The following is a 12,620-nucleotide window of genomic DNA, read 5'->3' as shown; positions in this document are numbered from 1 at the left end:
CTGTCGTATGACCCTTGAAAATTTATTGTTGGTGGTTGTTTGCTTATTTCATTGAAGTTTTTATAAATATATCTTTTTCCCATAATAATACATAATTATAACTTGTTGAAAACCCAAACGCATGTTTTTAAGATGTTATTAAATAAGTATTTATTTTTTCTTAATGTCCTATATTCATACAAGTATTTTGAGCATTTAATTGATATTTATGAGTGGTAAATGAATTGAATAATTAAAGAAAGAACATCGATTAAAAGACGTAATTATTATAATTAATCAACATTTTATCATGTAATTATATACGTTTTATTTTTTGGGTTTCTTTTTTACCCAGTTCACTAACCTCGATATCAATAGTATTTTCACGAACGTTGGGATCGACTAAATATCCCATCTGGACAGTGTCTAGGAAAAGGGACCCAAAAAAGTAAGAAGAATGTCGTTCAAACAATAAAAAAAAACATTACTAAAAAAAATGACCATTTTTACAAAAGGAACCAAATTCATTTCATAGCTTTCATCTGATTTTTCAACAACTATAAGAATGTTTGGATGAGAGTAGTTTAAATTTTAAGAGATGTTTGTCTGAGCTCTCTTTATCATTAAATTAGCTGCACTTAGTGGTAATGATGCTTCCAGGCCGCGGTGGAAGGCCCGCACCCACTGCGGAATTAGTTCTCTGTCATGGCGTCCCAGTGCTGACTGACAGTGGCTTTGAGGGTCTCGGTGATTGGATGATGGACAACGCGGGCTTTCCACTCAAAATACACCCAAAAGGTCGAAGGACTGCGGGGGGGTCAAAAAAAGAGTTCAAAAGAATTTAAAAGGCTCATTCAAAAGAGCTTGCAACGGAAAAGATGGGTTTCTTTCATTGCTGGTCTCAAAATTTACATATCTATCCTCACAAGGCTCTTTTCACACACTTTATTGATAGCCTCTCTGGACCTTCTGGTGTGAAACTTGGCTTTTTTTTTTTTTTAAATTGTTGGAAAAAAAGTTCAAATATACAATTTAATATTTATACATTTTTTCAAAAATTAACTACTAAGAAATTTCAAAAAAATATGGCTTCCTTATTTTTCTTGTAAAAAATATTTAATTCCATATATTATTATGTTTCTTTCCTTAACCTTTCAACTTAAAATTACTATTCATAATCATGTCACATATATATTTTTATCATTCATCGTAGAACCTTCTCTCAGACTAATTCACATATTTGTATTCTTTGTGCAACTTTGAGTGGTTCATTTGAGTCCTTACCCCTGATTTTGTAACGTTCTGCGAAGCTTTGTCACTGGATTAAGGGACAATTATATGTCAGAAATATCAAAAGTACATCCTATTTTCCAGTTTTTTTTTTAGAGAAAACGTAACTTTCTACCAAAACATGATGGCAGAAAAAGTTTAGAGTAACTTTATTGTTTCGTTTGTCCCGATTAGTTAGAAAAGGAAGTCCCCATTGGCTATTGGATCTTACTGTTACGTAACTTGTGAGTAACCCAGAGTTGGGTAATGATTTCTAATGAATCCACAATTCAATTATCAACTCGCCTGCATCTTTTTATTTACGAACTCTGGGTAATACATGAGTTTCAGGTATACATGCTTGAAATTGTCCGGTACTTAGCAATGGATGCAAGGCTCAACCTCTGCTTCAAAATGTATAAAAATGTTCAGCTTTATAACAAAAACAAAACTTCATTTCCTCCTAGACTCCGTTCACTAATCATTTATCATGACTATTGCCTAAAATAATGCCACACTTCAGCAATATAAAAACCACTTTGTGGCCTGCTAGGCTTAAGTAGGATTTACAATATTGGTATTGAAAAGGCCAAAATCCTCAAAAAAGTTATAGATCACTTTTATAATTCCGAATGTGCCCTTCAAATATATAATTAGTTTGTACTAGAACAAATGTACTAGGATAATATAATGGCAATTGTATTTGGAGATGATAGCAAATGAGTAATTACTTTGATTGTTATTTTTTTTTGCGTTTTAAAAACCCCTGGGGGTGTATTACAATACAGCTGTTAGGAATACTGATGACAAATCAAAATAACATCCTGGATTACAAGGCAGTAATTTTTAGAAAAGTCTTCGATGCCCACAAATTCACCTTATATATATATTTTAAAGAAAAGTTTCATCATTTTTCTTTAAAGAAAAATATCGAATTTACTATTAAGACAAATATCATATTTTCCAATGATAATGCGTAAATGAAGAGGATTGCAATGAGATCCCTCACTAATTTTTTACATTACACATGAGTATATTAAAGCTCTTTCAAAAAATATATATCGTAGATCGTACTTGCAGTTTGAATAGGGCTCTATTTTACATATTTCACAATACTATTTTCATAGTATTTTGAGAACAAATACTATTTTTTCATAAAAGTTAAAAGTTTTTTTGGAGTATTTTGAATGATTTAAAAAAAAAAAAAAGGTTTTCCCTGCGCAGAATTATGACTTATATACCACTGAAGTTGTAGGATCCTTTGCAAAAGGCTAAAGTCTAAAATTTCAGACATACTGTTCTTTTGTTGAAATTAAGACCCTGTTGATCAAAATCTAATTTAGGACCATGCCATCAATTTTCAAAAAGTGGTTACACTTGCCATGGAGTGCCCACAAAAACGTGTGTATAATGGGGCTGTTGAAAAAAAGGAACCGAAAATCAACATAATAACTCTTCAATATTCACCAATGCTCATTATTGTTCTGGAAAGAGAATTTGTTGTGGCCAACCCTTAAATCAATACATTAGCGCAACCTCATACTAAAATCTTTAAAATGACACTGTGCTGAGTTTTGAAATGACTTAGAGTGAAGCAAAACATATTTTTGTAACCTTGGGGTATGGCAGAATCATACTTTAAATGTACACCTTAACCATACGGCTTCATTTAAAAGTCGAATATACCTGGATCAAACTGCATTAAAGCAGCTTTTTGGCTTTGAGCCATGACTCCCTTGAAGAAGACAAAAATAAGATAGACACATTCACAAAGAAAATATTCATGTTAATTTAATAGAAATACATATTTTACAAAAAAATATTTGTATTTTTCATTCTTCGAGGATTCTCTAAATATTTCTTATTAGAGGGTGATGGAAATAAATTGGTAAAATCTTGAAAAGCTTATAACAAACGAACTAAGTACATAGATGAGATTCTTTAGTACTTGAAAGCTAGATTTCATGATATTCAATTATTTATAATGAAATCCGCATCTCTTGACAAACTCGGCCAAACGGAGTTGGAATATTTAGCAGGCTTAGTTTTACACGTTAATTGACATTCTCTGGATGGATGGAGTAGCCCAAGGGAGAAATTACAACAAGACAGTGCAAAAAAGTGCAAAATGTCCTCACTTTTAGAGCGTCGACTATCGGCCCTGCAAACAGGCCGGACCTGAACCCATGGAATATGTATCTTCGGGGGAGGGTTGAGCATGAGGACTCTACCAAATTTAATTGTATGTGGAGGCCCTGAGAAATCTATTACCCCTAAAATGGCAAAGCTTCCGGCGCCGTGTGGATGAGATTATCAAGTGCGGCGGATCTCATTATGAATAATTTAATGTAATTAAATGGTGCATTGAAATAAAAAAAAATATGGTTCTAACCGATTTAGTTCGTTCGTTATAACCCTTTAAAGATTTTCCCAATACATCTGGAACACCCTGTAGAACATTAAATCCATATAATAAAGTTTTTGAAGCAATCCTCCAATAGGTTCGATATACCATTACAGCTGACATTCGCCATATTGAACAATGGTGTGAGATGGTCTGGAGACACCAGCTGTTGTAGCAATAGAAACTCCTTTTGTGCTTTTCGTTAAGAGTCGTCTTCTGCAAAAGAAGAAGAAAAAAAAATTATGATAAAAATAAGAGTATTTTATTCTGCTACCGATAGAGGTACAATTTATGGTAGTGTTGTGTAGACTGCACTCGAGTCGAACCGAGACAAATTAGGAAAGGAAAAAATATAGAGCTATTTATGGATTTCTATTCAATGAAACATGTACCTACTTTCGTATCCTGTACTAGACACGGTAACGTTTCGTGTCGACACGAGGAATTACAATCCCAGCTGGCTAAAAATGTTGACCTATCTAATAGGTTGAGTAAGGGAAAGGCGTTCATTTTTAAGCGTGCCATGATAATATTGTAAAATTAACTACAACAAATAGATTGTAATCAACGTTAGTACAAATACAAGGTTAGTCTATCATGTAATCGGGCTTACTATAATTTTCAATTTGATGTACCGTACCTACTGCTGGGCAAGACAGGCAGATTTTGACGTCATAGAGTATAACAACGGTATATTAACAGCATATAATGGTAGAAATTATATGATTAATGGTAACGCTATATTATACTCATTGACGTCAATATTAAAAGAGCAGTGAAAGTCAAAAAACAGTCTATGACCTTGTACTTCAATTAACCTTGATATTACCAAGGATAGAAAAATCCTCGAAATTCTCGTGATTGTAAATCAAGAAGAAAGGTATATATTGGCAACTTTGAAAGACAAAACATCTACTGAAAAATATCACTAAGTATAGTGTACTGCTCCTTGCGCGCTAATACGTTTGACCTTTCAAAAAAGGGAGAAATAATTAATAAGAAAACTAATTATATCCTGCAGATTTCCAAGATATACTCTTTTTTTAAATGTATGCTCACGAGGATTTGGACAATTTTCACATCCCTAGAAATTACTTACTACTTTGGGCTTGTTGTGCTCTCTGAGCACTAAAGAACTTTATTTTTTTTAGAAATTGTGAGATCGTGCAGTTTGTTATAAAACCGTTGCTGTCTGTTCTAGTAAAAACATAGTAGAATCTCCTTCAAAGTCGTGATTGAATTAAAAATCACATAGAGACAAGAGAAATTTAAAACATTTGAAAGGTTTAGTGATCATAATTAATGTTGACCAGTTCCTTATTTTAGGATTGAGGACATCAGTTTAGTTCAGTCTCAATCGGAGGTAATGTTGTGTTAGTCATTATTTAGGACGAAGGACCGTGGTCCATTTGTCGGTCCTTAAAGGAGATAAAATATTATCCAGGTGATGTCAATGAGGGTTCCCCCTTTAAAAAAATATTTCCTTATTATATATAATAAATTATATAACTACGTAATAATATAATATTTTTGCAAGATATGGACTAAGCAATTGATATTTGTATGAAAAATTTCAGGGACCAACAGTTAAGGACCGGTCTCAAGGACCAACGGTCATAAGACTTGACTGGACCGAATAAATAAAAACCAACACAAACTCCCTGTTGGTACTTAAAGTAGGTGAAATAAATCCCTCGTGACGTCATTGAGATGATTTTTTTCCTTTTTTAATGATGTAGTTATATTATAGATTAAATTATATAACTAAATAGAAGTATAACATAATGTTTTCGTATCATGAAAACAGGAATATGTGCAATGCTCGTAATACATGTTTTATACATCATATTTATCTTAATGAACCAGTGGTATTTATAGGAAAAGTTCAAGAACAGATAGTTCTAAGGACCGGTCCTAAGACGGGACTGGCTCCAATAAATAAGGACCAAGATAATAGTAACAATAAAAAACCGGATTCAGTAGAATGTGAAGTCAACTCGCATTTTTCGAATATAAAATCAAGTCAAACCAACTTCACAGCTGTTGTAGTCGACACAAAACTATTTATACATTTTGATGGTGGTACCCTTGTTATCTGTTTATTTGTATGTGGTTAATAAAATAAGTGTGCCTTACATAAAGTTATCTCCCACGGAGCAATAAATGAGAATATTTATTGAGGAGTTGATAACGAGTGCAAAATGACTGATTGGAACCATACACATGAACCAAACGGGTGGACAAAATTCTTCTCCGCATGCGCGTATATCAGCCAACATCATAAATTCATGTAGATTTAAGACGATTCTATAAGGGAAAATAATTTATTAGAGGACTAAAGTTATAAAAATCAGAGTATGTGATTTTGTAAAAGTTGTAACTGGTATAAAGAAATTGTACAAGTGTCAACCATAAATTCAGATGAAACCATCAAGACAAAGAGTGATGAATTGAAGTAGTTAAAAAGGAAGAAATAGTGGGCTGTGATGGAGATAACGCAAAAATTTAATATTCTAAAAAAAAATTGATTTAGGTGTATTAAAAACACCATTTATCAGGGGTGGTCGCAGGGTGGGTGGTTGGGGGTGCTATAGCTCCAACATTAATGAATTTTTGATTCTTATTAAACTTTTCAAATTTTTTTTATAAAAATTTAATTGTCTTCTGAATAACTACGGATTTTTGAAATTTTTCTCCGAAAAAGTTAATTTTTGAAATTTAATTTTAGAATTTTTTCTACAAAAATTTTATTTTTTGTCAATAGCCTCTAGATTTTTGATTTTTTTTTCCAAAAGATTTAATCTATTGAAAATAACTATGGATTTTTGAAATTCTTTTCCACAAAATTTAATATATGAATTTTTTTTCCAAAAAAATTGTAATTTCAGGATTAAAAAAAAAAAAAATCCAAGAACCAAGTAAAACAAATATATATATCGAAAATTCTGCGGGAGCCCCTGTCTATATATATATATATATTAATTACTCTTTGAGCCCTTTACGATATTTATTCGCGTGTTTGGTGCCAACCAAGCGTAGGGCACTCAATTTTAAAGGGAAAAATGGAAAATTTATATTGTTTTGGGCCTTAGATAATATGTATGTCAAATTGTACAATACTAAAATATAATATACAAAGGGATGCACCTTTATATGATTGGGCTATACTCGTATATAGGAAGAGCATTCTTGAATTTCCTTCTTTTTCTTTGACCAACTTGTGGCTGTTTATAGACTTACTTTTAACTTTTACGGAAAACCGATGTTTGAGCTCAATATCTAATATCTGCATTGTATTTGTAGCCAGGGTATGCTTAAGACTCACTCTTTGATGAATAACTGAATGCATCTGTTATGAATAGTGAAGAAAATGGTGTCTATTTTGGACATGTTAAAAAAATTCAAGTCGACAACCAAATAGAGGTTATTCCACGTCAAATGTACACACTTTTTTGCAATTTACGGCATGATTATCACCGATTTTGATTATTTTTGGTGAGCTGGCTTTTCTATGTAAAAGAAGAGAGTGTGTTAAATATTAGGGTTCTGTGACTCACCTGGGCCGTTCTATCCCCGCTCAAAGTTGGGCCTAGCAGTGTTGTTCAAAAGCCCATAATTACTCTCATTGTAGCTCAATTTTAACGAAAATTACGTTCAACAGATTCACAAGAAAATAAACTATAATTCATTTTCACTCATAATCTTATTTTAATCAAAAATAAAAGTTTGGGCTCTGCTGCAACCTTTAAAATGACGCCCCTCCCAAGCAGCAAAACCGATTTCGCTGCAATTTTAGTAAAACATGTCTCAATATATATTTTCAAACATATCGAAAATTCAGAGTGGGACCATAATGGGGCGAGGGGATCACTTGCAATAAGAGCATGAACTAGTGTATGTAGAGCCCCTATCATAGTGTATTAAAACTCGTATAATTTCTTATAATATACATATTTTATGTTGATGAAGAAAATAAGTTAGGATTCCTATTTAAGTACATATAATATAATTAAAAATTTAGATATTTTATTAAATAACAATAACATAATTGGTAGTACTGTGGAAGTTAATTTACATCTCTTGAAATTGGACATCGTCAATATTGTTGTTTTCAAATTTGTCAAGTATGTATTTTCATGATTATCACTAGGTTTAAAGGTGCATCGCATGCAGTAAATTAGCAAGAAGATAATGAATGCATTGTTGCATACAATAGATGCAATAACGTAACGGTACGTTTGATATGTTGTTATTTCCGTGGTAGGAAAAAAAGTTCACCCCTCAGGAGTTAAATAATAATAACAATTTCTGAGGAAAAGAAAATTCATTCTTCAGATTATCAATTCCGAAAAATAAAATAAAAAAGGCCAGCTATAGACTACCCACGATTTTTATCACTAGTTATAACGAATGTATTTCATAAAAAAAAGTGGGATACAAGGATTAGTCAAAAAATACAAGATAAGATTTGTCAGCGAATTCCAGAGACCTGGAATAATAATGCAGAATTTTGATTTCTTTCCACATAGAGGATTTTGATCCGTTGAAAAAAAGAGTCAATGTTATATAATATTATAAAGAGAAAAAAAAAACTAAGCTGCATGTGTTATTGTTATTCCATGTGTCTAGAATTCCAAGGCTTGTCAAGTTTGTCTTCAATGGAAATAGTTCTCTTTAAAAAAAAACAAAAAAAAAAACAGTCATCTTCCGAAACCCGGATAAAATTGATGAATCTGTACTTTATAACTCAAATATGTTTTATTCAAATCATTTGCTCTCTCACATCGTAAGTCTTTTCGATCAAGTACATATTCACATGGCTCCTCAATAATATTTAGTTTTGAATTTTGTGATGAATATTCTGGGGCGTCAGCAGTGTTATATTGGGAGGGGGGGGCTTGTCTTTCGGAATTTTTGTGAAAAAAAAAAACCAAAACTTACAATTTTTGTAAAAAAATTGTAAGTATTAAATTTAGTGGGAAAAAAATTACAAAAATTTACAGCCACTCTCAAATAAGATTATAAATTTTCTCAAGGGCAACACGTTGGGACGTTGATGCCACTCTGAATACGCAGAACAACCACTACGTCAGAACCAAACATCCACAAAATCACTCAGTTTCAGTGAGACATGTCTTCAGAGCAAAAAAATCAAGGAGGACCAAGGTCTTGGGCGTTGTGGAGTCTGTCCTCCCATTTTTGCCAAGATAAATGATGGCCTCCATAAAGATGCTTACTTTAAACTTCTGAATAAGAAAATGCTACCTTGGAACATGGAAAAGTTTGCAAATAACTTTGTTTTCATTCAAGGTGGAGCTCTGTGTCATCGCGCTGCGCAGACCCTTGTATGCTACTCCTCAGAGAAGTGGCCATTCTCTAAAGGCTTCCATTAAAAAGGAATGGACCAAGGTCAAATCTGATTAGATAGTCAAGTTCTGCCAGGGATTTAGGCCTCTCGGGGAGGTACATTTTTTAGAGCTGAGGGCTCACATATTGGTTAAAAGTTGTTCCGAGTACTATTTTCTGATGATTATGTAAATTTCATCTCCTCAAAAGCCTTTTGTTTAAATTCTACTTTTGATAAATAGAAAATAATAATATATTTACCACTAGATATGCTTTTTTGGGACCAACTAAGGGATATTTTTTTATTTTATTTAGTGTAGAATAGTAAAGGAAATTAAGGATATTTTGGGGGGAGGGGATTTATTTATTTAATATCATCAGAATAGTACGCAACAAATGTAGTTCGTTTAACTCCTTAAGACATTCATTATAGAATTGTTTTAATTGAATTATCTTGTACTTATACAGGATGTGGCAGCATAACTTTGTTTAGTCTGGTTATAGACGTAGTGTGGTCGTGATTTCACTCTAAAGTTTTCTTCGAAATACAGTCAGTTGCTATGATTCGTTGGAGTAGTGATGAAAGTACGTTTCCTTTCAACAATATATATTACCAAAAAATAGTTTGACAGAATATTTTATAAAATTAAACTAAATGCAATTTAATCCTTTAGTTTCTATTAGTGGGATTGATGAAAATCTATGAATTTTGTAAATTTCTCATGATTTTTACAGTTCATTTTAAAATTTGAAATTTGTTAAATTCTTTGAACATAAATAACTCTACAGATAATATAGATAGAGATCAAAAATTGCTCTCATCAAATCCGGTGTCATGCAAGAATTCTAAAATTTAAATCGGGTACTTGAAACCGGATTTATTCTGAAAAAGGAGACATTTTTAAAACCCTTACTAAACTGACAATGTTTCACCATTTAACCAAGTAATTGTCCACAACTAGAAAATAAAATATGCTTCTAACTCCTTTTGTCATCTTTTTTATAAAATAAATATCCATCCAATACTTCTCAATGAAAAGTTATTTAAAGAGAAATAAAAAATGAAAAAATGAATAAGTAGTATGGTTTTTTCAGCGTTGAATAGTTATTTATGGACTTTTGGTAAAAATATATTTATATTGTTAAAGAAAATATGTGAACCAATTTATTTAGTTGTTCAAAAAAAAAAAAAAAAGATAAAAAAAAGGAGGAGAAAAACCTTGAATTAGGATGGATATTTATGAACCCTTACTTCTAGTTCATACAATGATAAAAAAAAAAAAAAAACCATTACAGAATATATAAAATTATAATCAAAATAAATTAATTACCGAGGTAAATGCGAAAAAAAGAAAAGCATAACGATGAGGGAGAGAATAAGCGCCATTTTTATGTCCCGCCTCGTTGGCACATTGTTATTACTATTATTACTGCTTGTCTCATTCTCTTCCGGCTGAGCATGTGACTCCGGACTCACAACGAGGCCTTCTCCAATGGTCTTCAAAGGGAAGCTATTATTCCGATTCATTGGAGTTCTTCTTCTGGCGGATTGAAACTTTTTAGTTGATCGAATTTTCAAATAAATGTTCATGTTTAGAAAGATGAGAACCACCATTGGGATCAGACCCGTTCCAAATAGTCGGGCCCAATGGACATAAAAGTAAATGTAGGTTTCATTTTTGCGTAATTCCGTTATATCAAAGTTAATTTCCGTTGTGTTTGTTCCATCGGTGTTTAGCTTAAGATAGAGGGGAAAAAAAAAGAGAGATTAATCTTTAGAATTGTAAATTATAAGCACTTTTAGTATGTGAAAATTGACAACTCTGAACCTTAGAATAATGTTTTGGAAGATAGGAGCTGAGCTGTCATGACGTGTCATTATATCAGTTACAAGCAGAAATTACCACCATGTCCATCTTCAATTCTACTCTGAGTTCAAGGAAGGCCTACACCTATAAATATGCATGTAAATCTCAAGTACTTTTTTATTGTGAAAGTTTTTGCTGATGCTTTTTACTAACGAAGGGTTAAAAAGTAAATAGTTTATTTTCTAGATACTAAAGTACTCATTAGTTCATCATATGAACGGCTTTTTTTTAACCTCCCTCATCATTAAAATAAGTCAAAAGTGGTGTTTAATGCTTCATCAAATGACAATTAAAATATTATTTTCTCGTAAAATTTATTCTTTATTATGGAACCAAAAAATGAGAATAATAATGTCAAATGAAAGATTTACGGTCTTTGAGATGAAGATAATGCAATAATTGCCTATTCCATTGGATGATCAAACTATTAATGGTGTCGTTTTTGACTATTTTAACATTATTTAGTTCAAATGCCCGCAGATATATTACTCATAAATACATACTAACCATGAAATTGTAGGAAATCAAAAGGAAATTATACAGGGTGACGACACAAAACTTAGAAAATTTAAAAAGCTGTTTTCATGTCTACATATTTTTATTTTGTGCCATTTTTATGGCAAACTTTTGAAGCAAAAGTTGATAATTCCTACACTTTTTATTCAATATTCCCCTCCTCCATTCTGAATGATGGCTTCAATACGGGGACGAACTGAAGCACAGCTGTCCTTGATAAAGTGCTACGATAAGTTGTTCCACTCCTTCGTGATCACGGTCTTCAGGAAATTGACATTGGGGTGATAAGTATTGTTCATCATACCTAAACAGCGACATCCGGGGGTTAAAGTCAGGTGAGGACAAAGGTCAGAAGTATGGCAGTCAGTAGGTCCTGAAGGTGTCATCAACCTGAACTCTTGATTCAGCTGAAAAGTGATCATTTCTCCTGCTCAGAACAGCGTCCAAGTAAAAAATTACTTGTCAGAGTTCATTTTGTCCCCGAGGAGGAGATCGCACACCCTTCCACGTTTTGCTTGTTGCTTAATTACAACTTGTACAATTTGCTTATACAAGTATATAAAACATATACGTCTACATGTACGATGAATGAATAAAACTTATATCATATAACGGGTGGCCCATAAGGCGGTTACATTTTGAACTACCACTTTTTTGACGTCTGGCAGGTCTAGTAGCATTCACATTGTGTTTAATATTTTGTAAAAGGTCTCCGCTTTACGAAATGGTTAAGTTTACGCTCAAAGAAAATTGGGAAATACTGAAGACTTACTTCCAAAATGGAGAGTCTTCAAACGAAACTGCAAGAAAATTACGTCATTCGAAATAAAGCGTCCAGTGCGCTCAATCGAAAACATTGCTTCTGTTGCCGAAACCGAAAAAACGAGCAAGGAGCTGCTGTTACGGTCAATGGTGAACGCTATCGGGCCATGTTGAAAGATTTTTTGTTTCCCCAAATGGAAAAGGAAGACATCGACGACATTGAGTTCCAAAAGGATTGTGCTACTTGCCACACATCCAACGTTAAAGTGGATCTTTTGCGCACTGTCTTCGACAATCGCATCATAAGCCGAAACGGCAACGTGAACTGGCCACCTCGTAGCTGCGATTTGACTCCGTTGGACTATTTTTTGTGGGGAATCGTCAAGGTTAAATGTTACGCCACCCATCCATAGACGATTGACGATTTAAAACACGAAATTGGAGTCGCCATTGCTGCTATTGAAGCTCACACAATC

General features: G+C 32.8%; 1 protein-coding gene across 1 annotated transcript in view; it reads right to left on the bottom strand.

Moving 5' to 3' along the window:
• Positions 1-3,013: 3,013 nt before the first annotated feature.
• Positions 3,014-12,620, bottom strand: part of LOC121125132 (FMRFamide receptor) — a 30,573-nt gene continuing 20,966 nt past the window's right edge. The window contains exons 3-5 of the mRNA XM_040720247.2: positions 10,330-10,736; positions 5,789-5,959; positions 3,014-3,868 (exon numbers count right to left, since the gene is read on the bottom strand). Coding sequence (XP_040576181.1) covers positions 3,763-3,868; positions 5,789-5,959; positions 10,330-10,736 — 684 coding nt within the window. The 3' untranslated portion in view covers positions 3,014-3,762. The remainder of the gene's footprint in view (positions 3,869-5,788; positions 5,960-10,329; positions 10,737-12,620) is intronic.

This window comes from Lepeophtheirus salmonis, chromosome 10 (genome assembly GCF_016086655.4).
Source record: "Lepeophtheirus salmonis chromosome 10, UVic_Lsal_1.4, whole genome shotgun sequence".
NCBI classification, from domain to species: Eukaryota; Metazoa; Arthropoda; class Copepoda; order Siphonostomatoida; family Caligidae; genus Lepeophtheirus; species Lepeophtheirus salmonis.
Note: the sequence above shows the minus strand (reverse complement) of the source record. Positions and strands in the feature narration are given on the sequence as shown.